General features: G+C 39.9%; 1 protein-coding gene across 1 annotated transcript in view; it reads right to left on the bottom strand.

Annotated features, from left to right (window-relative positions):
* Positions 1 to 27,366, bottom strand: part of LOC128661474 (ATP-dependent translocase ABCB1-like) — a 261,506-nt gene that overhangs the window by 104,448 nt on the left and 129,692 nt on the right. The window contains exons 16-17 of the mRNA XM_053715723.1: positions 17,490 to 17,735; positions 14,935 to 15,084 (exon numbers count right to left, since the gene is read on the bottom strand). Coding sequence (XP_053571698.1) covers positions 14,935 to 15,084; positions 17,490 to 17,735 — 396 coding nt within the window. The remainder of the gene's footprint in view (positions 1 to 14,934; positions 15,085 to 17,489; positions 17,736 to 27,366) is intronic.

Raw genomic sequence — 27,366 nt, 5'->3', positions numbered from 1 at the left:
ATACGGCGTAACCTAGAAGTTACGCGCGTATATTTCTGCCGTTGCCTGTAGTTTTTTGGGCCATAGGCAGGTATACCAAACCCGCGCAGTTTGGTATCCAATATACAGATGATGTAATGTGCATTTTCACCTCGCCACAAAAAGCAGCCGTAAGAAGCCTTACGCTGACTATTGGAGCCCCGTAACTCCCTAAACTGGCTGCTAAAATAAACCTAACACCTAACGCATGCGCAATGTTTATCTCCCTGTCAACCGCGATCTGCTAAATAAAACCTATCCATCCGGCACGACGACTTCCCGACGAATGAGGTTCCTTTAAATGACGTCATCCAAGATGGCATCCGTCGAATTCCGATTGGCTGATAGGATTCTATCAGCCAATCGGAATTAAGGTAGAAAAATCTGATTGGCTGATTGAATCAGCCAATCAGATTCAAGTTCAATCCGATTGGCTGATTGGTTCAGTCAATCAGATTGAACTTGAATCTGATTGGCTCATTTTTCTACCTTAATTCCGATTGGCTGATAGAATCCTCTCAGCCAATCGGAATTCGACGGATGCCATCTTGGATGACGTCATTTAAAGGAACCTCATTCGTCGGGAAGTCATCGTGCCGGATGGATGCTCCGCGGCGGAGGAGCGAAGAAAGAAGATTGAAGATGCCGATTTGCTTGAAGACATCGCCGATGGAAGAAGACTCTCTGCCGCTTGCTTCAAGACATCGCCCGGATGGAAGAAGACTTCACTCCTGCTTGCTGGAACACATCGCTCGGATCGGATGAGGAGTTCGGCCCGGCTGGGTGAATACAAGGTAGGGAGATCTTCAGGGGGGTAGTGTTAGGTTTATTTAAGGGGGGGTTGGGTTAGATTAGGGGTATGTGGGTGGTGGGTTGTAATGTTGGGGGGTGGTATTGTGGGTTTTTTTGCAGGCAAAAGAGCAGTTTTCTTTGGGGCATGCCCCCACAAAAGGCCCTTTTAAGGGTTGGTAAGGTAAAAGAGCTTTGAACTTTTTTGTAATTTAGTGTTTTTGTTTTTTTTGTAATTTAGTTTAGTTTATTTAATTGTATTTTTAGATAGATATTTGTAGTTTCTTTAATTTATTGATAGTGTAGGTGTATTTGTAACTTAGGTTAGGATTTATTTTACAGGTAATTGGGTAATTATTTTAACTAGGTAGCTATTAAATAGTTAATAACTATTTAATAGCTATTATACCTAGTTAAAATAATTAACAATTTACCTGTAAAATAAATATAAACCCTAACATAGCTATAATGTAATTATTAATTATGTTGTAGCTATCTTAGGGTTTATTTTATAGGTAAGTATTTAGATTTAAATAGGAATATTTTAATTAATAATATTAATATTAGATTTATTTTAATAACAGTTTAGTTAGGATGTTAGAGTTAGATAGGGTTATTATACTTAATATATATATAATATAATAACAATATTAACTATATTAACCCTAATATAATTAGGGTTAATATAGTTAATATAGCTGGCGGCGGTGTAGGGGGATTAGATTAGGGGTTAATACATTTATTATAGGTGGCCGCGGTGTAGTTGGATGTAGATTGTAGGCAAAAGAGCAGTTTACTTTGTGACAAAGCCCCGCCAAAAGCCCTTTTAAGGGCTGGCAAAAGAGCTGTTACTTTGGGGCATGCCCCGCAAAAAGCCCTTTTAAGGGCTGGCAAAAGAGCTGTTACTTTGGGGCAATGCCACGCAAAAAGCCCTTTTAAGGGCTGGCAAAAGAGCTTTTACATTGGGGCAATGCCACACAAAAAGCCCTTTTCAGGGCTATTTGTAGGGTTAGACTTAGGTTTAGTGGTAGGGATAGTTTAGTATTTTAGGGGTTAAATAATTTAATATAGATGGCGGCGGGGTAGGGGGATTAGATTAGGGGTTAATAATTTTAAAATAGATAGCGGCGGGGTAGGGGCTCACTTTAGGGGGTAGGTAAGGTAGATGGCGGCGGTGTTAGGGGCTCACTTTAGGGGGTTATAGAATTTAATATAGCTGGCGGCGGTTTAGGGGTAAATAATTTTATGAGGCTGCGGCGGGCTCCGGGAGCGGCGGTTTAGGGGTTAATACATATTTTATTGTTAGGATAGTGAGGGGGGATAGCGGATAGAGGGTTAGACATGTCGGGCTATGTTAGGGAGGCATGTTAGACAGTGCTGGTGATTTAGACTTAAATTTAGACAGTGCGGGTGATTTAGACTTTAGTCAGGTTTTGTAGGCGCCGGCAGTTTCTAATGTGCCGTAAGTCACTGGCGACGCCAGAAATTTGTACTTGCACAGATTTCTGGACATCGCTGGTTTGTCAGACTTACGGCATGTTAGCATCTGACGGCGCCATATATGGGATAGCTCGAGTTGCGAGCTGAAACTGCGGGCGACGCGGGTTCCCTCGCTTGCGCCGCAAACTACGATCTATATCGGATCGCGCCCTTAATGTGTAAATCGCCAGGTGTCGTATAGCTTATTGTTCTTTAGTCCTGTCCATATTGTGTTTAAGTCTTCTTTGGAGATTTTGATGTTTGGGTCAGAGCTATCTTTGGATGGTTGTAGGGGGATGTTAAAGTCAAAGGTCGGTCCTTTAGCTATATCTATTTTTTTTTTTTAATGTTTTTTAAAAAACGGGATTGTTTGGTATTCGGAGCGTATATGTTTACCAGTGTAATGGGCCTGCCATAGAGTAGTCCTGTTAAACCTAAGCTTATGGATTGGATGAGTGTGAAGGGAAGCAATTTAATTATAAGGATGCTTACACCACCTCTTTTGGAGGTGCCAGAACTATGGTAGTGGGTGGTGAATGTTTTGCCAAAGTATTTTGGTTCTGTGTTGTGTCTGAAGTGGGTTTCCTGTAGAAATAAAATATCAATCTGTCTCTTTGTTTAGTCTAGGAGGGCTTTTGACCATTTATGGGGTGAATTTAGTCCTTTTGCATTTTGTGTTAAAAGGGTTAGTGTTTGCACCTGTCGACTGGTTTATGCATTTGTATGTGTGGGTGTTTGTCTGTATATCTTGTTAGTGTGATAAGCAAGGGAAATATGTGTTGTAGTTTTGCATTGTTTGTGCAGAGTAAATAACAAATAAGGTAATAAACAATTTTGAATAACATAGTATGAATAACAATAATTAACATGACAACAAAAGTAGAAATAAAAAGTTTCTCTTCCTATTATAAGACATAAGTGAGAGTGGTTAGGGGGTGTTACCACTATTAGCCCTATTGTTCATGGGTCTGCAAAGACATGTTGTCGTATAAGTAGAGCAAAATATCCTGGTCAGAGGGAGGTAAAGGGTAGATGAAGGGGAAAGGAGTAGGGAGGAGGAGACAAGGGAAGGGGAATAGGTGGCAAACTAAATAAATTTAAGAACCATTTAGGTTCTAAACAAGGTAAAGGAGGTAACCATAAGTGACTGTGGCATATAGAATCTGAGGGTCTGGTAATTGTTACATTTATTTGCCCATCCTTGGAAGGGACATCATCTGGAGGTCAGTTTAGTTTTCATCATCTCTAAGATGGATCTTTAGGATGAGTGAGTTGAAGGTGTGGGACTGGAGACAGTTTGACTCTTGGACAAGGTAGCTGTGGGGTACTCTTCTTTAGTTGGACAGTGTGCCAAGAGTCAGCTGGATTTCCTGATCTTTTAGGCGTAGATATTGAGGAGGGGGCGTGTGAGGGAGAATCTGAGGGGGGATCGATTCCAAGCATGGAACAGAAATTATGGATGTCATACAGGGATTTGCAAATGAGGTGGGTGTTGTTTCTGATGGTCCAGATGTGTGTTAGAAAGCCCCATCTGTAAGGTATTCTTTTATTACGCAGTAAGGTGGATAGATAGTCGATAGATCTTTGAAAAACTGAAGAACATTCCCACTGAAAACGACCAGTTGATTTTTTTCTTGATTGGTTTAAGAGCATTTACTTCTGGAAATTTTTTAATCGAATCACAATGTCTGATGGTGGAGCAGAGTCTGGGGGCTTGGGTCTCAGGGTGCTGTGTGCTCTGACCCATTGTATTTTCTCTGGAAAAGTAGGATATTTCAGATGTTAAAACAGGTTTTGGAGGTAGACTGTGAAGTCTCTAGGTAACACTGATTTAGGTACTCCTCTAATTTGTAGGTTTTTGTGCCTACTACAATTTTCAAGGTCTTCTAGCTTTTCTTGGAGTGATAGGCTAGTTTCTTGTTGGGAGACGTATTGATCTGTAAGTTGTAGGATGTCTTCTTTGATGGTATCTTGGTTACTTTATAGAGATTCAACCTGAAAGCCAAGTGTGTGTATATCCTGTTTCATCTCAGCTAATTCCTATCTTATGCAAGAGCAGACTATGTCTGCAATATCTTGTTTCGAGGGTAAACTTTGCAATAGAGAGGCTGAGATTTGTAGATCTTCTGCTTGGGGTCTGCAAGGTTGTGAGTCTTGAGTGGAGGTTGTTGATTTCTTATCTCTTTGGTTTTGGTTAGTAGGAGACATTTATGTTGGGTCAGAACATTGCAGGAATGAGGACATTAAGTAAGTTTTTTTCCAGACCAAGGTTTCACCAATTTGTCTTGTTTTAGTTTTCGTTTGGTTGCCATAATAGTTAATACATATGAATATATTTGTATGCGTATAATTGGTAGAAGGAGTTTTTAGTCCTGGGGTGGATTAGCTGTAATGATAGTGTGGCTTTAAATAACCTGGATATATATTATCTTCCTATAGTAGCTGAGTTGAGGTGAGCAGCAGGTGCTATTGCTTGGAGTAAATAACTAGGTTAGAAAGAGTTGCAAACTGTTCTTTATGTCAGACAGGGCCTCAGGCTGTGCAGTTTGCTGGGCCTTGTTAGCTAGCAGAAAAAAATACAGTTTTGTTGGAGCAAGATTAAGTAAGCTTGGGGTAGAAGATCAGGCTCCTGGAGAAAATAAATATTTGCTGTGTGCTCTAGGAAGAAGTGGTGGGTAGCCAGTATTGTTGGAGGGGTTAATACCTCCTTGGGTAAAGTCTGGAGCTTAGATGCTACATAGGAGGTCTAGGTGGGGTGTAGCAAGGGTTAGACCTTAGTGGGGTCAAGCTGTATCGAATGCAGGATTTGCAGGCTTACTGGATTCCGGATGACAATCCATGCTAGGCCCAAGCCTGGGACTAAATTTGCGGGCCAGTGTCCGGACCGGAGTGTGAGGCCTGCTTTCTGCTTCTGGAAAGTGCTGGCAGTAGTGCGGTAGTTGTAAATGGTGGATGCACTTTGTTTAGTGCTGATAGCGGGCTGGTAGATAGTAATCCAGCTGAAGAAAAGGTGCAGTTGTCTTTGCGGCCTGATAGGCCCGCAAGGCATAGCGTATTCGGTCTTGGGCCTTCCAAAAGGCAGAAATCTCATCCCAGAGAGGTGGGGAAGGGTAGCGGTGCTTGTTCCCTCTTGTTAGGAGTAAATTAGGAACAGGATGACCAGTATAAGTCACTTTATTTAGGGCCTTAGTGGCAGAGTTCCGAGGGGTTATGCTCTTCTCATGCCAGCAGCCGGCTCCTCCACCATGAAAAAGCATTCTATTGTAAACTGATTTTATTATTATTTTTAAATGTGCAAACACATTTGATTGCACTTTAATCAGGATGGATACATTTTACAAACTAACAAATTGTACTGAGCTCAGTTTGCAAATTGCTTGCCAAACATTTGTTCCTCATGAATATTTATTAGTGATGTTATTATTGATGCTGTATGTCATGTCATCAGTAGAGATGTCGCGAATAGTTCGCCGGCGAATAGTTCCCGGCGAACATAGCATGTTCGTGTTCGCCGTGCCGGCAAACATATGCAATGTTCGATCCGCCCACTATTCATCATCATTGAGTAATACTTTGACCCCCCACCTCACAGTCAGAAGACACATTCCAGCCAATCAGCAGCAGACACTCCCTCCCAGACCCTCCTACCTCCTGGACAGCATCCATTTTAGATTCATTTGGAAGCTGCATTCTTAGTGAGAGGAGGGACAGTGTAGCTGCTGCTGATTTAATAGGGAAATTGATAGCTAGGCTAGTGTATTCAGTGTCCACTACAGTCCTGAAGGACTCATCTGATCTCTGCTGTAAGGACAGCACCCCAAAAAGCCCTTTTTAGGGCTTGAACATCAGTCTGCTTTTTTTTTTTTCCTGTGTAATCTAATTGCAGTTGCCTGCCTGCCAAGCCACTTGCCCAGTGCCACCACTCATATCTGGTGTAACAGTAGTGTAAATTATAAAAAAAAAAAACTTTTTGACTGTGAAACATCAGTCTGCTAGTGTAATCTAATTGCAGTTGCCTGCCTGCCAGCGTGTGTGCCAGGCCCACTTGCCCAGTGCCACCACTCATATCTGGTGTAACAGTAGTGTAAATTTAAAAAAAACAAAAACTTTTTTGACTGTGAAACATCAGTCTGCTAGTGTAATCTAATTGCAGTTGCCTGTCTGCCAAGCAACTTGCCCAGTGCCACCACTCATATCTGGTGTAACCGTAGTGTAAATTATAAAAAAAAAAACTTTTTTGACTGTGAAACATCAGTCTGCTAGTGTAATCTAATTGCAGTTGCCTGCCTGCCAGCGTGTGTGCCAGGCCCACTTGCCCAGTGCCACCACTCATATCTGGTGTAACAGTAGTGTAAATTTAAAAAAAACTTTTTTGACTGTGAAACATCAGTCTGCTAGTGTAATCTAATTGCAGTTGCCTGCCTGCCAGCGTGTGTGCCAGGCTCACAGCGTATACTGTGCCCACTTGCACAGTGCCACCACTCATATCTGGTGTAACAGTAGTGTAAATTAAAAAAAAAAAAACTTTTTTGACTGTGAAACATCAGTCTTCTTGTGTAATCTAATTGCAGTAGCCTGCCTGCCAGCGTGTGTGCCAGGCCCACTTGCCCAGTGCCACCACTCATATCTTGTGTAACAGTAGTGTAAATTAAAAAAAAAACTTTTTTGACTGTGAAACATCAGTCTGCTTGTGTAATCTAATTGCAGTTGCCTGCCTGCCTGCCAACGTGTGTGCCAGGCCCATTTGCCCAGTGCCACCACTCATATCTGGTGTAACAGTAGTGTAAATTTAAAAAATAAAACTTTTTTGACTTTGAAACATCAGTCTGCTTGTATAATCTAATTGCAGTTGCCTGCCTGCCTGCCAGCGTGTGTGCCAGGCCTACTTGCCCAGTGCCACCACTCATATCTGGTGTAATAGTAGTGTAAATTTAAAAAAAAATACTTTTTTGACTGTGAAACATCAGTCTGCTAGTGTAATCTAATTGCAGTTGCCTGCCTGCCAGCATGTGTGCCAGGCCCACTTGCCCAGTGCCACCACTCATATCTGGTGTAACAGTAGTGTAAATTAAAAAACAAAAACTTTTTTGACTGTGAAACATCAGTCTTCTTGTGTAATCTAATTGCAGTAGCCTGCCTGCCAGTGTGTGTGCCAAGCCACTTGCCCAGTGCCACCACTCATATCTGGTGTAACAGTAGTGTAAATTATAAAAAAAAACTTTTTGACTGTGAAACATCAGTCTGCTAGTGTAATCTAATTGCAGTTTCCTGCCTGCCAACGTGTGTGCCAGGCCCACTTGCCCAGTGCCACCACTCATATCTGGTGTAACAGTAGTGTAAATTTAAAAAATAAAACTTTTTTGACTTTGAAACATCAGTCTGCTTGTATAATCTAATTGCAGTTGCCTGCCTGCCGGCCATCGTGTGTGCCAGGCCTACTTGCCCAGTGCCACCACTCATATCTGGTGTAATAGTAGTGTAAATTAAAAAAAAATACTTTTTTGACTGTGAAACATCAGTCTGCTTGTGTAATCTAATTGCAGTTGCCTGCCTGCCAGCGTGTGTGCAAGGCCTACTTGCCCAGTGCCACCACTCATATCTGGTGTAATAGTAGTGTAAATTAAAAAAAAATACTTTTTTGACTGTGAAACATCAGTCTGCTTGTGTAATCTAATTGCAGTTGCCTGCCTGCGTGTGTGCCAGGCTCACAGCGTATACTGTGCCCACTTGCCCAGTGCCACCACTCATATCTGGTGTAACAGTAGTGTAAATTAAAAAAAAAAAAAAATTTGCCTGTGAAACATCAGTCTGCTTGTGTAATCTAATTGCAGTTGCCTGCCTGCCAGGGTGTGTGCCAGGCCCACTTGCCCAGTGCCACCACTCCTATCTGGTGTAACAGTAGTGTAAATTAAAAAAAAAAAAATTGACTGTGAAACATCAGTCTGCTTGTGTAATCTAATTGCAGTTGCCTGCCTGCCAGCGTGTGTGCAAGGCCCACTTGCCTAGTGCCACCACTCATATCTGGTGTAACAGTAGTGTACATTTTAAAAAAAATACTTTTTTGACTGTGAAACATCAGTCTGCTTGTGTAATCTAATTGCAGTTGCCTGCCTGCCAGCGTGTGTGCCAGGCTCACAGCGTATACTGTTCCCACTTGCCCAGTGCCACCACTCATATCTGGTGTAACAGTAGTGTAAATTTAAAAAAAAACCTTTTGACTGTGAAACATCAGTCTGCTTGTGTAATCTAATTGCAGTTGCCTGCCTGCCAGCGTGTGTGCAAGGCCCACTTGCCTAGTGCCACCACTCATATCTGGTGTAACAGTAGTGTAAATTTAAAAAAAAATACTTTTTTGACTGTGAAACATCAGTCTGCTTGTGTAATCTAATTGCAGTTGCCTGCCTGCCAGCGTGTGTGCAAGGCCCACTTGCCCAGTGCCACCACTCACATCTGGTGTAACAATAGTGTAAATTTAAAAAAACAACAACTTTTTTTACTGTGAAACATCAGTCTGCTAGTGTAATCTAATTGCATTTGCCTGCCTGCCAGAGTGTGTGCCAGGCTCACAGCATATACTGTGCCCACTTGCCCAGTGCCACCACTCATATCTTGTTTAATAGTAGTGTAAGTGTACATTTAAAAAAAAAAAAGCTTTTTGGACTGTGAAACATCAGTCTGCTTTTTTGTGTCAGGCTCACAGCGTATACTGTGCCCACTTGCCCAGTGCCACCACTCATATCTTGTTTAATAGTAGTGTAAGTGTACATTTAAAAAAAAAAAAAAAGTTTTTTGACTGTGAAGCATCAGTCTGTTTGTGTAATCTAATTGCAGTTGCCTGCCTGCCAGCGTGTGTGCAAGGCCCACTTGCCTAGTGCCACCACTCATATCTGGTGTAACAGTAGTGTAAATTTAAAAAAAAAAAAATACTTTTTTGACTGTGAAACATCAGTCTGCTAGTGTAATCTAATTGCAGTTGCCTGCCTGCGTTTGTGCCAAGCTCACAGCGTATACTGTGCCCACTTGCCCAGTGCCACCACTCATATCTGGTGTAACAGTCGTGTAAATTAAAAAAAAAAAAACTTTTTTGACTGTGAAACATCAGTCTGCTTGTGTAATCTAATTGCAGTTGCCTGCCTGCCAACGTGTGTGCCAGGCCCACTTGCCCAGTGCCACCACTCATATCTGGTGTAACAGTAGTGTAAATTTAAAAAAAAAAAAAATTGACTGTGAAACATCAGTCTGCTTTTTTGTGTCAGGCTCACAGCGTATACTGTGCCCACTTGCCCAGTGGCACCACTCATATCTTGTTTAATAGTAGTGTAAGTGTACATTTAAAAAAAAATGACAGGCAGAGGCAGGCCACCCCGCAGGTGCCGTCGTGGTCGTGGTGCTGTGATTCCCTTTGGCCCTAGAATAATGCCCAGTGTTCATAGGCCACGTACCATAAACTCAAAAAGTTCTGAGGACATAGTTGACTTTTTAACACAGGACACCCAATCTTCTATAGCTTCCGCTCCGAACCTTGACGCACCATCCTCCTCCAGCTTATCTTCGGGCAGCACCTCTCAAGTTACCACTCGCCCGCCTGCCGCCACCACCAACACTAGCACCACAGCCGCTTCACTTGATCTGTCAGAGGAGTTATTTACACATCGTTTGGAAGAAATGAGTGATGCGCAACCATTATTGCCAGAGGATGTAGATAACAGGGATATGTCTCAGTCAGGCAGCATTACACACATGGACGTACGGTGTGATGATGATGATGTTGTACCCGCTGCAGGAGTTTGGTCTGTCACTGTGAAGGGGGCATAACCCTTACACTACCTGATCGATACAACATCATACCTGATGTTTTAAAGCACGTTATTCCAAACAATTTAGGAATGTTAGGTGATTTATGCCCTTTATGGATTAAAACCAGACTCTTTTGCCATGGATCCCCCTCCGGCACGCCACAGTTCAGGTGTTAGTCCCCTTGAAACAACTTTCCCATCACTATTGTGGCCAGAAAGAGTCCCTGTGGGTTTTAAAATTTGCCTGCCCATTGAAGTCAATGGCGGTTTGTCCGGTTAGCCGGTTCTCGAACTTTTGCGGGAGCTCGCGTTCGCAGTTCGCAAACCCAAATTTTTAGGTTTGCGACATCACTAGTCATCAGTTGCAATTAATTTTGACTTTAACCAAAGATATTTTTGTTTTGTTATTGATATTTTACATATTTTAACAAAGTAATACATTATTAGCATTATCTTCTTCAGATTAAATTGCACCCTATTAATTTTTATTTTTATGTAATATAAAATATTTAGGGCTAGATTACAAGTGGAGTGATAATTTATTGTGGGTGCACGATAAATAACCAGCTATTACAAGTGGCTGTTTATTGCTACTGTGAGCTCTCGGTAGCAATTAGCATTTATAAAATAACCAGAGATCAGATCTCTGGTTCATTTTATAAATGCCCACCAAATGCCCCCAAAATCAAGTGTAATATATTTTATTTAAAAAATAAACGGCTAGATTACGAGTTTTGTGGTATGAGTGAAAAAGCCTCGTTATGGCTCTTTTTCACTTCCGCTGGTATTACGAGTCTTGCAGGTTTAGCTGCACAGCACACCTTTTTAGCCGGAACGCAACGTAACTACCGCAGCTTTCAAAAAGTCTTTTTTCAATGGGACTCCCATAGCGCCAGTATTATGAGTTTGCCTGTCCGGCCTAAAACTGAGCGGTACACCCTATACCATCAAGATCCATACCGTAAACTGAAAGTCAGTAGTTATGGGTTTTATGTTACAACGTCGTAACATAAAACTCATAACTAAAGTGCTAAAAAGTACACTAACACCCATAAACTACCTATTAACCCCTAAACCGAGGCCCTCCTGCATCGCAAACACCAAAATAAAATTATTAACCCCTAATCTGCCGCTCCGGACATCGCCACCACTATAATAAACATATTAACCCCTAAACTGCCGCACTCCAGCATCACAAACACTAGTTAAATATTATTAACCTCTAATCTGCTGTCCCTAACATCGCCGCAACCTACATTACTGTTTTTAACCCCTAATCTGCTGCCCCCAAAATCGCCGCCACTATACTAAAGTTATTCACCCCTAAACCTAACCCTAAGTCTAACCCTAACACCCCTAACTTTAATATAATTAAAATAAATCTAATTAAAAATTACTATCATTAACTATATAATTCCTCTTTAAAACGAAATACTTGCCTATACAATAAAACCTAAGCTAGCTACAATATAACTAATAGTTACATTGTATTTATCTTAGGTTTTATTTTTATTTTACAGGTAAGTTTGTATTTATTTTAACTAGGTAGATTAGTTACTAAATAGTTATTAACTATTTACTAACTATCTAGTTAAAATAAATACTAATTTACCTGTAAAATAAAACCTAACCTGAGATACACTAACACCTAAACTTACACTACAATTAAATAAATTACATTAATTAAATACAATTAACTAAATTACAAAAAAAACAAACACTAAATTACACAAAATAAAAAAGAAAGTATCAAATATTTAAACTAATTACACCTAATCGTATAGCCCTATCAAAATAAAAAAAGCCCCCCGCAAAATAAAAAAAGCCTAGCCTACAAAAAAAATCCTATTGGCTGATGCAATCAGCCAATAGGATTGAGCTTCAATCCTATTGGCTGATATAATCAGCCAATAGGATTGAGCTTGCATTCTATTGGCTGTTCCAATCAGCCAATAGGATTGAGCTTGCATTCTATTGGCTGTTCCAATCAGCCAATAGGATTTTTTCACCTTTAATTCCGATTGGCTGATAGAATTCTATCAGCCAATCGGAATTCTAGGGACGCCATCTTGGATGACGTCCCTTAAAGGAACCTTCATTTTTTGTTAGCCGTCGTCAGAAGAGGATGCTCCGCGCCGGCTGTCTTGAAGATGGAGCCGCTCCGCGCCGGATGGATGAAGATAGAAGATGCTGTATGGATGAAGCCTTCTGCCGGCTTGGATGAAGACTTCAGCCCGGTTGGATGAGGACTTCTGCTGGCTTCGCTGAGGACTTCTGCCGCTTCGTTGAGGATGGATGTCCGGTCTTAACAAACTGTAAGTGGATCTTCGGGGGTTAGTGTTTTTTTAAGGGTTTATTGGGTGGGTTTTATTTTTAAATTAGGGTTTGGTCAGAAAAAGAGCTAAATACCCTTTTAAGGGCAATTACCATCCAAATGCCCTTTTCAGGGCAATGGGGAGCTTAGGTTTTTTTTACAGGTAAAAGAGCTGATTTCTTTGGGGCAATGCCCCACAAAAGGTCCTTTTAAGGGCCATTGGTAGTTTATTGTAGGCAAGGTTTTTTTTATTTTGGGGGGCTTTTTTATTTTGATAGGGCATTAGTTTAAATATTTGATCCATTTCTTTTTTATTTTGTGTAATTTAGTGTTTGTTTGTTTTTGTAATTTAGTTAATTGTATTTAATTAATGTAATTTATTTAATTGTAGTGTAAGATTAGGTGTTAGTGTAACTAGATAGTTAGTAAATAGGTAATAACTATTTAGTAACTACTAGTCTACCTAGTTAAAATAAATACTAACTTACCTGTAAAATAAAAATAAAACCTTAGATAGATACAATGTAACTATTAGTTATATTGTAGCTAGCTTAGGTTTTATTTTATAGGTATTTAGTTTTAAATAGGAATTATTTAGTTAATGATAGTAATTTTTAATTAGATTTATTTTAAAGTTAGGGGTGTTAGGGTTAGACTTAGGGGTTAATAACTTTAGTATAGTGGCGGCGACGTTGGGGGGGAGATTAGGGGTTAAAAAGTGTAATGTAGGTGGCGGCTATGTTAGGGGCGGCAGATTAGGGGTTAATAAGTGTAGGTAGGTGGCAGTGACATTGGGGGCGGCAGATTAGGGGTTAATAAGTGTAGGTAGGTGGCGGTGACATTGGAGGCGGCCGATAAGGGGTTAATAAGTGTAGGTAGTTGGCGGCGATGTCAGGGGCAGCAGATTAGGGGTTAATAAGTGAAATGTAGGTGCCGGCAATGTCGGGGGCGGCAGATTAGGGGTTAATACGTGTAATGTAGGTGTCAGCGATGTCGGGGGCAGCGGATTAGGGGTGTTTAGACTTTAGGTTTATGTTAGGGTGTTAGGTGTAAACATAACTTTTGTTTCCCCATAGGAATCAATGGGGCTGTGTTAGGCTTTTTTTTAGCTGGCTCCCCCCATTGATGTATATGGGGAAATCGTGCACGAGCACGTAAAATCAGCTCAAAGCAGCGCTGGTATTTGAGTGCGGTATGGAGCTCAATTTTACTCAACGCTGCAATATTGCCTGCTAACGCTGGGTTTATGAGAGTGTGCTTCTCTCTGTGTGTATTTAGTCTCCCTATGGCAAAATTTGGAAACCAGACGTGGACTCCTTGCTCAGTGTGCTTAAAGGATTATGGCTACACCTCACTGACGAGGCTAAATAAAGGCTGAAACAATCATCTGGGGTTGCTGTGTTCCTTGTTCAGAGAGGAATTATCTGGTATTTAGGCACTGGACTGTCCGTAGTAGGTGGGATCAGATGATATACTGCAGGAAAGTTCTACTCTGTGAAAAGCATTACTGGGCTAAAAGAAGCTGCACCCAGGTGGTAAATCGCCATAGAACAGACTAACGTTGTTCGTTCCTGTGAGTGTGCTTCTCTGTGTGTGTTAATATTTGTATATACACATATTAACACATAAATATATATGTATATACACATATTAACACATAAATATATATGTATATACACATATTAACACATAAATATATATGTATATACACATATTAACACATAAATATATATGTATATAGTCATATTCATATATATTTACAATTTGCTGCAATCGCTGCACAACTTACCCCCTTTGCTATGCTAGTTCTCATACCATGTCTCACGGCATAAGAATCAGGGTCCCATTGGAGCCTATGGAAGCTCACTCTTGTGAGTGCAACACTTACCAGCAATGCAAACGCGAGGTCGTGTTCACATTGCGCTCAAATTAAAATAACAGCGCACATTAGCAATATTTTGCACTCCTATTGAAATCTAGCCCTTAGTCTATAAATATACATAAGGTGATACAGCCATAGTGATTTATACTTTGAGGCCTATTTACTAAAGGTCTTGCGGACCTGATCCAACAGTACGGATCAGGTCCGCAAGACCTCGATGAATACGGAGAGCAATACGCTCTCCGTATTCAGCATTGCACCAGCAGCTCACAAGAGCTGCTGGTGCAACGCCGCCCCCTGCAGACTCGCTGCCAACGGGCCGCCAGCAGGGAGGTGTCAATCAACCCAATCGTACTCGATTGGGTTGAATTCTGGTGATTCCTGTCCGCCTGCTTAGAGCAGGTGGACAGGGTTATGGAGCAGGGGTCTTTGTGACCGCTGCTTCATAACTGCTGTTTCTTGCGAGTCTGAAGACTCACCAGAAGCACAGGCCCACAAGCTCCTTACGGAGCTTGATAAATGGGCCCCATTAAATTGTGCAAAGTGCGACGTTACAGTAAATCACAGAATATCTGAACTTGTTCTATAAAAAGTGTCATATTTTGTTGGGATTTTCAATAAAAATAGTTATATACTGTTAATGGTCTAAAACATACCCCAATAACTTTTCCAAAAATAACTGCAAATGTTGGGTATATACCACCAGAGATTGCAGCAGCTATTATTCCAATGGCAATGTACAACCATTCAGGTTTGTTTAATTTTAAAATCCTCCTTAATGATATTTCAGGCAGCATATCTTCTTCCTGGAATAGATAACAACTATGAGAGCTCTCAAATGGAAGTGAAGATTCTCCTCTTTTAAATTAGAACAAAGGTACTGCACAATGGAGAACATGAGGGTAACATATCATCTAAATCTGATATGGATGATAAAAAGGTGAGTTTTTACTCCACTAGACACCAAGTTTAAAGCAAGAAAAAAAGTGTGCAAGGAAGCAAATAACTCAGCACATGTTTATTTACAACTGAAAACCTTATTATATACAGAGACAAGCCTCTTCTTTCAAACAATCCTTTAGATTTACTTATAGATATCATGAAGTTGATATAAAATAGTAATTACTTATCTTCTTAGACACAATTGGAGTTATAAAATGTAGAAGTTGCAAATCTTTAAATTATTATAAATAACATAAAATAAATATTTATCTAAAATGCAATTTTTATGGAATTGGTCATTTTACTTGCTCCATTCCTCCTTACACCCATGATCCCAAACAGAACTATATTATCCTGGTCAAAAACATGTGTTTATCCACTGTAAGAGGCAAGAGTGACATCTGGCCCCCTTGATTTTCCTCCTCACTTCTAATACAAACTCCAGAAAAAGCAAACATTTGACTGTCTGTTGTTTTCTTCTTTTAATCTTCCTAAATATAAACAACTACGTAAGTGTAAGAAACAAAATGTGATGGGAGTTGCATCAGGTAGGGGTTAACTGCACCATTTATCTTAAAGTGATGGTAAATCCTAACATCTTTGAAGCTCTAGGATTTACCAGTGCTACAAATAAAGGGGACTTTCACTCATGATGTATAAAAAACTTTATGCGGAACGTTCGTTTATTTGCAACGAGTTTATGCCGAGCTGAGTGCCTCTGGCCATCTACGGCAAAACACAATTTTTTCAATGAGGTGACGTTTCCACCTCTTAGTCAAAAGCCATGCTGGCCAATCAGCATAATGCCAGACATCTAGAATGCTATTGGCTAACCACCTCATTGATAAAATAGTGTCCTGCCATGTCCTCCACACAGTTCACTATTTTCCTGCACTCTCTACAATCCCCCAGCTCTAGTACACTTATAGAGCCACTTACTCAGCTACTAGGCACTACTGGCTGTGAAAGTACTAGCTGCGAGCAGTATATTGTGTACACAATAAAAGACAGCAGTTTTCTGTCCTACTTTAGCAGAAACAAGGCAACCTGTCAGGGAAAGTTAGTTTAGGCAGCTAGGACAACTTGTCAGGGAGTAGAGCAAGTAAAAGGTTCAGCTGCCCTCTCTGCAGATACAATTTTGATGCAAAGCTAACCCAGGTTGTGCAGGAATTGTAACTAGAGAGCACATCTGTCATTCTTCCTCATTGTGTACCTACACTTTATTTCTGCAAATATAAAAAGAAGACTGTGTCCTTCTTTGATGTGTGTGGTACACTCTGTGCGGTTAGTACTATTACAACCAGTGGCACCTGGTAGCTGACAAGGGGGATCTATACATGTAATGCAGCTGGTTAGGGAGTGTAGGAAAAATAGTAAGCTATGTGGAGAAGAAACAATAATACAGTATCATGCAGCTCATAACAGGAAATGACAAGATAGGCAAGATCACAATTTTAAAATCTTTAGCTGCAACATTTTTAATACATATATGTTGCAAAAATGCTAATTAAGTAATTTTTCAAATATTGTACTGCAATATTGTATGGAAATACCCACATATATAATGTACTAGTAAACTAGTAAGTTTTTACCATTGGGGTTAAGTCAATAATAGAATATCATATATACACACAAGTGTTCAAAAGTTTGGGGTCACTTAGAAATATCCTTGTTTTTTGTTTTTTTTTAAAGAAAAGCGATTTTTCTCGATTAAAATAGCATCAAATTGACCTGAATTACAGTGTAGACATTGTTAACATTGACAATCACTGTTGTAGCTGGAAATTGCTGATTTTTTAATGGAATATCTACATAGTTGTACAGGGGCTCATTATCACCAACCAGCTATCTTGTGTTCCAATGACATGTTGTGTTTGCTAATCTAAGTTTATCATTTAAAAAGGCTAATTGATCATTAGAAAACCCTTTTGCAATTATGTTAGCACAGCTGAAAACTGCTGTACTGATTAAAGAAGCAATAAAAATGGCCTTCATTAGGCTAGTTGAGTATCTGGAGCATCAGCAATTGTTGGTTTAATTACAGGCTCAAGATGGCCAGAAACAAAGAACTTTCTTATGAAACTCATTAGTGTATTGTCTTTCTGAGAAATTAATTGGGCACCTTTAGGGTTAATTAGTTTCACATACTTTTTAGATGATAGATAGATAGATAGATAGATAGATAGATACTGTATATGTCTGGGCATATTTCTATGTTTTTGCCTCCCTGATAGATTTCTGCAAGCGCCCATGGTTTCATATTACTTACCTCCTTTGCACAAGTTGCTTTTAACTTAGATTTTATTTTTGAGGATCTCTTGCTCTCACTTGTCATAGATCTTTTTCTAAAACTTTCTCTTTTCTTTGTCCCAGGACAATTTGAATCTTGGAAAGATGATTCAATTTCTTGAAAATCCTGCACCTCATAATCCAAAACCTTTTCTTCTGTAGTTTGATTAAATAAATAGTCCTCTGTTTCTTCTTCTTCTTTTCTTTTATGGTCTTGATCACAATTCTAAACATAGTTAAATGTTCAATGATGAAATAACACAATATTTATCTAGAAGATATTTACAATATGTATTGTGTATTGGTCTGGAAATTGTTTCCCCAAAATTACATAAAGTAGAAGCTCTTCATTGGACTACTAAAACTGGTCAAAAGAAAGCTTGCATAGAAAAACTTAAATGGACATGAAGTACCTGTATTTTTAGCAGCATTTAAACCCCCATCCTTGTTGAGCCATTTTATAACCCTGTACTGAAGAAATTTGGACTGCATTTAAACATCAATTTCAGTATTTTTACTTTGAGTTTCACACGTTTATAGCTTTTTTTTGTTTTGTTTTGGGGTGAGGGGGGGGGGGGGGTCAGCAGACCAAGCACATGCAAAATCACTTTAGTTTGTAGAAATAATTAAGGTACAGAATACAAGTGGCGTTCTAAATATTTTTTTCGCTTGTACTCTAACACTGCTGAAAGTAACATTTTAACACAGGCGGGTTAGTGTGCATATATACTGTATATGATTTATTTTTATATATATATATATATATATACACACAGTATATATATATATATATATATATATATATATATATATATATATATATATATATATATATATATATATATATATATATATAGAAAGTAAAAGAATGCACTCTCAGGACTTTTTCCACAAAAAACCAATTTAATGGAACGTTTTCGGGGTTCACAACCCCTTCATCAGCCGCTGGAGATGTAAATAAATGAGGTTAAACAAGGGGGTTCACTGGTCAGAAGATAAGTAGTAAGCAATTTCCAGTTCAGCCCACCAGTAGCCAACTCGCCTGGGTGCAATGATATACCATGAAATAGAAAGCAAAAGAATGCACTCTCAGGACTTTTTCCACAAAAAAACAATTTAATGGAACGTTTTCGGGGTTCACAACCCTGAAAACGTTCCATTAAATTGGTTTTTTGTGGAAAAAGTCCTGAGAGTGCATTCTTTTGCTTTCTATTTCATGGTATATCATTGCACCCAGGCGAGTTGGCTACTGGTGGGCTGAACTGGAAATTGCTTACTACTATATATATATATATATATATATATATAGATAGATATCCAAAATTCCAGATCTTACCCACAAGTGGAAAACTGCCTGGGTGCAACTTTAAACAACAAATAGTAGCCAAAATGAAGTGCACTCTCAGGTCTTTCACAGCAAAAGTTACTTTATTGATGTAACGTTTTCGGAGGACTTGCCTCCTTCATCAGCATAGTGAATTAAACACAAAACACAAAATAAATAGTGTCATACTTACAATTAACATTCAAAACCATTCCCCTTTCCCTTGGCGCCAAACTGCCGATATTGGAACGCATACTGCGTTCCACCGGCGATAAGAACCGGAAGTGGTGTGCAACATCACTTCCGGAAGACAAAAATTGTTAATAATATTGACGATATTAATACAATGAATTGTGTAAAGTGGCGATAAGAACCGGAAGTGGTGTGCAACATCACTTCCGGAAGACAAAAATTGTTAATAATATTGACGATATTAATACAATGAATTGTGTAAAGTGACTTTACACAATTCATTGTATTAATATCGTCAATATTATTAACAATTTTTGTCTTCCGGAAGTGATGTTGCACACCACTTCCGGTTCTTATTGCTGGTGGAACGCAGTATGCGTTCCAATATCGGCAGTTTGGCGCCAAGGGAAAGGGGAATGGTTTTGAATGTTAATTGTAAGTATGACACTATTTATTTTGTGTTTAATTCACTATGCTGATGAAGGAGGCAAGTCCTCCGAAAACGTTACATCAATAAAGTAACTTTTGCTGTGAAAGACCTGAGAGTGCACTTCATTTTGGCTACTATATATATATATATATATATATATATATATATATATATATATATATATATATATATACACACAAAAACAGAGACCACACTCTTAGGGCTTATTTTCACCACCACTGTGGACTTTAATCAATTAGTAACGTTTCGGGGTTTCCCCCTTTATCAAACCTGTTTGATAAAGGGGGAAACCCTGAAACGTTACTAATTGATTAAAGTCCACAGTGGTGGTGAAAATAAGCCCTAAGAGTGCGGTCTCTGTTTTTGTGTATATTATCTTTATGCACTGCACCTAGGCACTATATTAACAACGGGAGTGCTTGGTGACTACAATTTGCTATATATATATATATATAAATACAAAGCACATGTTCTTCCATGTGAAGAACATGGGAATGTGAAATATTTACATTAAAACAGAGTAAAACATGATAATAAAATATATAATAAAATTGAGTTGGGAGATGCCTCCCGTAAAGCTCTCCACTCAGATTAGATTGTCTAGAATGATCTCTTAGCACTGTGAGATCAATCACAAGATTTTAAACTGGAAACTTTTACTATTGTTCTCTAAGGGGAACTCCCTGCATTTCTGCATATATAGCAGAGACAAGCCCGGTGTAATATAGTACTGCATAACATGAGAGTTTTGTTACACATTGTATTTTATATTACTTTACACTTTAGATTGTGCCATGTTTTATTACATTTAAGGTTGCACTTTCTCTTATGTATTTTAATGCATTCTAATTATTTATACAGCTGTGATTTCACAAATTCTGATTATGCTTTGAAAGTTGTTGTGTTAATTTAACAAATTAGGATCATATTTTGTAAATGTTTCTGTATTATTAACAAATTACATTGCACATGTTCCTCCCTCTGAAGCTTAGAAAAAAAGGAGGTTAAGTGTCCTAAGCGCACGTGGCACAGCCTAAAGCCTGGTTCCAAAACAGTACCCTAGCAGACTGAAAAAGATAGACCATATGAGAGGCGGGAATGGGCGCTAGAAAAGCTGAATAGGCAGAACTACTAGGAAAAATATAAATAGAAACAATTTAATAAACAACAATGTAATTGTTCCATGGATCCATGACCTGTTTTTAATTACATTGTTGTTTATTAAATTGTTTCTATTTATATTTTTCCTAGTAGTTCTGCCTATTCAGCTTTTCTAGCTCCTATTCCCGCCTCTCATATTGTCTATCTTTTTCAGTCTGCTAGGGTACTGTTTTGGAACCAGGCTTTAGGCTGTGCCACGTGCGCTTAGGACACTTAACCTCCTTTTTTTCTAAGCTTCAGAGGGAGGAACAGGGGAGTTTCCTGGGCTGAACAGGATAGTTTCCAGTTTATGTCTAAATCTCTCTCACAGTTCTCAAGAAATGCAGTAAGCAGTTTACACAAGCTAATCACACACATTTTTCTTGCCAGCTGTATCCCAAATCTAACATATTATAGACTGCCACTTTTTTCACAAGAATTATACACTGGTGCAAACACTCAACCCATAAAGAATGGATACTCTTAGAACAGCTATTATCCAAAACTTACCATCTCGGCAGAAAATGCTGGTTACCCCCGAACAAGAGGAACCTACCAGCACAGCTTCCAGCAATCACAACAGAAACATTTAAACTATGGGACACACACATCAAACAACATCACTACATTTCTACAATAGCCTCCCCATTAACCCCTCTCTATGAGAACCCAGACCTCCCCTTCCAACTACCCACTCAAACAAATCCAATTACCCATGTGTCCAAATCTTCTCCCTGCCACACAATTATACAAAATGGGAAACCCAAACCTCTATCACCCTAATCCTAGATAATATACATTCCAACTGGTTTAGATACCAACAACTCTCAGATTTCCTTTTAAAACACCCTCAAAAAGCTCAACTCACACGAAACCTAACCAGTTTTGAAAGCATATGCCTTTGTGACAAACTGAATAAAGTTCTCCTATCATTCACACATCAACTACTCATGTAAACATATACCTCATCTCTCCCTTCCTATACATGGAAATGGGGGAAAGAAATTGGCACAACCCAACCTCACAAAGAGTCGATAGAAATCTTGGCCTCCATTAAAAAATAAAGGTGGTATTACACCCAATACTGACTACACACCATCTTCCCCGTGATCTGGAGAGGCTGCAAGAGGGAAGGCACTCTCACACACATATGATGGACATGCCCCACCACCGAGGCCTATTGTGAGGCAATGAAAACAGAATTTGAGAAAATTTTATCCATAACTATTGAACTAAAGATCTGGTTTTTCCTTTTCCACAAATTCGCCCAAGTAAAATGCAAATTAAAATTAGCATTACTAACCATTATGGTAAACTCTGCAAAAAGGTTGATACCAAAAAGTTGGAAATCACAAAATCTTCCATCAATCCTTACCTGGAAAAATACATCCTCTCAAACCCTCCATTTGGAATAATAACATTACACACGCAATAAACAAATAGATGACTACCCCTCAATCTGCTTTCTCTGGGAAGAATATCTTAACCAGAAACCCACCTCACCTACAAACCAATTTTTTTATTAATACCCTTAAACACAACGTAACAAACCACACATCGCAAGGAAATTGACAAGTGACCCACCTACCCCAAATCAGTTAGCTACCCATATGTAGGTCTCAGCAACTGAAACCGATATTTCCTCCTGCAAGAACCATACCATCTATTCTAAATCTTATGTAGTTTCAATTTTTTACTATAAATCATGATTTATTTAGCAACCAAACTTTTTTTAGTAACCTACCTCATGTAATTCATGTAAGAAGAAAATTGTTATTTTCTATGTTCCTAAAACAATAGAGACTCGTTGCATATGTAACCACCTTTTATTGATTTTATCGTTATAATTTTCAATAAAGCATTTTGGGAAAAAAAGTAAATTACATAATCTGAAGTCTTTTGTAATATAAAATGCAAAGTGTATATACAGAAGAACTGTCATGTCATGCAGTGCTATATTGCACTGGACTTGTCTCTTCTTCGCATCCAGAAAGGCAGGGAATGTCCTTTGGAGAAGTATAGCAAAATCTGCTTTTCTTTCATGTAATTGGCAAGAGTCCATGAGCTAGTGACGTATGGGATATACAATCCTACCAGGAGGGGCAAAGTTTCCCAAATCTCAAAATGCCTATAAATACACCCCTCAGCCCACCCACAATTCAGTTTTACAAACTTTGCCTCCTATGGAGGTGGTGAAGTAAATCTGTGCTTATATTCTACGTTGATATGCGCTTCTCATCATTATGAAGCCCGGTTCCTCTCAGAGTACAGCGAATGTCAGAGGGTTGTGAAGAGAGTATCACCTATTGAATGCAATGGTTTTCCTCACGGGAGATCTATTTCATAGGTTCTCTGTTATCGGTCGTAGAGATTCATCTCCTTCCTCCCTTATTCAGATTGATGATATACTCTCATATTCCATTACCTCTGCTGATAACTGTTTCAGTACTGGTTTGGCTATCTGCTATATGTGGATGGGTGTCTTTCGGTAAGTATGTTTTCATTACTTAAGCCACTCACAGCTATGGTTTGGCACTTTATGTATTAATATAAAGTTCTAAATATATGTTTTGTACATAAAAAATTAATTGGCCATTTTTGCCAGTTTCATATTTGGGAAAAGCATATTTAGGAAAATATTTTTTCTTACCTGGGGTATAGTCTTTTTTCTATTGACTGTTTTTCTTTAAATTTTGAGGGCAAAATTAGGCTTGAGAGGGCGCAAAATGCCAAAGTTTATTGCGTCATTCTTGGCACAAGAATATTTTGGTGCGCAGTTACGTCCGATGACGCAAATTCGTCATTTCTGGCGTCTTAGTTGATGCAGAGTTCCTTGCACAAGGATGCATCATCAATGATGCGAGTGTGTCATTTCCGGATGTTGTTAGCGCCAAAAAAATTTCAGTTACGTTGTGCGTCATACTTGGCGCCAAATAATTTCATTATTTAAAGCCCCATTCCTATGGGCCTCTTGCCTTTTTCTATGTTAGAGGGCTATGCTGTTTGCATTTTTTTCCCATTCCTGAAACTGCCATATAAGGAAATTGATAATTTTGCTTTATATGTTGTTTTTCTCTTACATTTGCAAGATGTCTCAATTTGATCCTGTCTCAGAAACCACTGTTGGAACCCTCTTGCCTGATAACAGTTCTACCAAAGCTAAGTGCATTTTGTTGTAAATTTGTGGAGATTATGGGGCCCATTTATCAAGCTCCGATTGGAGCTTGTGGGCCTGTGTTTCTGGCGAGCCTCCTGTACAATCGGGTTGATTGACACCTCCCTGCTGGTGGCACCAGCAGCTCTTGTTAGCTGCTGGTGCAATGCTAAATACGGAGAGCATATTGCTCTCCGCATTCAGCGATGTCTGTCGGACCTGATCCGCACTGTCGGATCAGGTCCAACAGACATTTGTTAAATAGGCCTCATTATCTCCAGGTGTGGTATGAAATAGTTGTGATGATAAGCTTTTACATGCAGAGAATGTGTCCATCAGTAATAGTACTATGCCTGTTGTTCCTTCAACATCTAATGTACAAGATATACCTGTGAATATAAAAGATTTTATTGCTGATGCGATTCAGAAGGCTTTGTCTGCCATCCCGCCTTCTAATAAATGTAAAAGGTCTTTTAAAACTTCTCATAAAGTTGATGAAATTTCTAATGACCGACAACATACTGAATTATCCTCATCTGACGAGGATCTATCTGATTCAGAAGATCCTACCTCAGATATTGACACTGACAAATCTACTTATTTATTTAAAATGGAGTATATTCATTCCTTGTTAAAAGAAGTATTGATTGCTTTGGATATTGTGGAAACTAGTCCTCTTGATATTAAAACTAGTAAACATTTAAATTCTGTTTATAAACCTCCTGTGGTTACTCCTGAGGTTTTTCTAGTTCCTGATGCTATTTCTGATTTGATTTTTAAGGAATGGAATAGGCCTGTTACTTATTTTATTCCTTCTTCAAGGTTTAAAATATTGTATCCTTTGCCAGCAGTTAGATTGGAGTTTTGGGAAAAGATCCCCAAAGTTGATGGGGCTATTTCTACTCTTGCTAAACGTACTACTAATACTATGGAAGATAGTACTTCTTTTAAAGACCTTTTAGATAGAAAACTTGAATCTTATCTAAGAAAAGCTTATTTATATTCTGGTCATCTCCTCAGGCCTGTCATTTCTATGGCTGATGTTGCAGCTGCATCAACTTTTTGGTTAGAAAGTTTAGCGCAACAGGAAACAGATCCTGATTTGTCTAGCATTGTTCGCTTGCTTAAACATGCTAATCATTTTATTTGATTATATATCTATCTATCTATTGGGTACTTATAGAGCACAAACTAATCACCTGTGAGGGTCTCAAGGCGCTAAGGGAAAGGGGATAGAGGATAGGAGAAAGGGGGGGGGGGGAAGAGCAGGGCATTCAGTTGAAGAGCCAGGTTTTGAGGTCCTTTCTGAACTTTGTAAGGGAGGTGGATTGTCTGAGGTGAAGCAGGAGGGTGTTCCATGTCTTAGCCGCCATGTGGGAGAAGGATCTTCCACCCGCTGTGGATTTGCTGATGCGGGGGATGACTGTGAGAGCTTGGTCGGCCGATCGGAGTTGTCTGGCGGGGGTGTAGAAATGTATACAGTGGTTGAGGTATTCAGGTCCGATGTTGTGTAGGGCCTTGAATGCATGGGTAAGGAGCTTGAAGGTGATTCTCTTGTTGATGGGGAGCCAGTGAAGGTTCCTTAGGTGTTCGGTGATGTGGCATTGGAGGGGGATGTCAAGGATGAGTCTGGCTGAGGCGTTCTGGATACGTTGGAGTCTCTTTTGGAGTTTGATGGTGGAGCCGGCAGAGTGCATTGCCGTAGTCTAAGCGGCTGCTTACGAGGGCGTGGGTGACTGTTTTCTTGGTTTCAGTAGGGATCCACCTGAAGATTTTTCGTAGCAGGTGGAGAATGTGGAAGCATGTTGAGGTGATGGCATTGATTTTTCGGTCTATGGAGAATGAGGAGTCCAGGATGAAGCCTAGATTTCGTGCATGGTCGGTTGGGGTTGGAGGGTGACCGAGGGCTGTGGGCCACCAGGAGTTGTCCCATGCGGATTTATTGGGTCCGAGGAGGAGGACTTCGGTTTTGTCTGTGTTCAGTTTGAGACGGTTGTCCTTCATCCAGGCGGTAACTGCTGTCAGGCCTTAGTGGACGTTCTTTTTTGCGGTGGTGGCATCTCGGGTGAGTGAGATGATTAACTGGGTGTCGTCGGCATAGAAGACGATGTTGAGGTCGTGGTGTCGGACGATGGCGGCAAGAGGGGCCATGTAGATGTTGAAGAGGGTGGGGCTCAGCGAAGAGCCTTGCGGTACACCGCAGTTGACTGGTGTGGGTTTGGAGGAGAAAGGCGGGAGTCTGACTTTCTGGGTCCTGCCCGTGAGGAAGGAGGTGATCCATTCCAGGGCTTTGCTGCGGATGCCGGCATCGTGTAGGCGGGTGCAGAGGGTGTTGTGGTCGACAGTGTTGAAAGCTGCTGAGAGGTCTAGGAGGATGAGGGTGGCGGTTTCTCCTCGGTCGAGCATGGCGTGAATGTGTGGTTGCTTCTGAAACCGGATTGGGAGTGGTCCAGGATGTGGTTGGCCTCAATGTGGTCAATAAGTTGCAAGTTGATGGACTTCTCCATGACTTTGGCCGGGAAGGGGAGTAGAGAGATGGAGGGTAGTTATTCGGGTCCGTGGGGTCTGCCGAGGGTTTCTTCAGCAGTGGTTTCAGTTCCGCGTGCTTCCAGATATCCGGGAAGGTGCCGGTTTTGATTGAGCAGTTGATGGTGCGGCGGAGTTCAGAAAAGAAAGAAAATTATTTCAGGCCAGTTCGGGATCTGAAAATTTTGAATCGTTATGTAAGAGTGCCAACTTTCAAAATGGTGACTATAAGGACTATTCTGCCTTTTGTTCAGCAAGGGCATTATATGTCCACAATAGACTTACAGGATGCTTATCTGCATATTCCGATTCATCCAGACCATTATCAGTTTCTGAGATTCTCTTTTCTAGACAAGCATTACCAATTTTTCGCTCTTCTGTTTGGCCTAGCAACAGCTCCAAGAATCTTTTTGAAGGTTCTCGGTGCCCTACTCTCTGTAATCAGAGAACGGGGTATTGCGGTATTTCCTTATTTGGACGATATCTTGCTACTAGCTCAGTCTTTACATTCTGCAGAATCTCACATGAATCAACTAGTGTTGTTTCTTCAAAGACATAGTTGGAGGATCAATTTACTAAAATGTTCTTTGATTCCTCAGACAAGGGTCACCTTTTTAGGTTTCCAGATAGAGACAGAGTCATGGACACTGAATCTAACAGACAAGAGACTATTAAAATTGGTTTCAGCTTGTCGGAACCTTCAGTCTCAGTTATTCGCTTAAGTGGTTATGTGTATGGAAGTTTTAGGTTTCAGGACTGCAGCATCGGATGCAATCCCCTTTGCTCGTTTTCATATGAGACCTCTCCAGCTTTGTATGCTGAACCAATGGTGCAGGGATTATACAAAGATATCACAATTAAAATCCTTAAATCCCAATGTTCGACTCTCTCTGACTTGGTGGTTAGATCACCATCTTATAGTTCAAGGGGCCTCTTTTTTTTCATCCAACCTGGACTGTGATCACAACAGATGCAAGTTTTTCAGGTTGGGGAGCTGTCTGGGGATCTCTGACAGCACAGGGGGTTTAGAAACCTCAAGAGGTGAGGTTACCAATCAATATTTTAGAACT

This window comes from Bombina bombina, chromosome 5 (genome assembly GCF_027579735.1).
Source record: "Bombina bombina isolate aBomBom1 chromosome 5, aBomBom1.pri, whole genome shotgun sequence".
In the NCBI taxonomy this organism is placed as follows: Eukaryota; Metazoa; Chordata; class Amphibia; order Anura; family Bombinatoridae; genus Bombina; species Bombina bombina.
The sequence above is the reverse complement of the archived record's forward strand: the minus strand, read 5'-3'. Positions and strand labels throughout refer to the sequence as shown.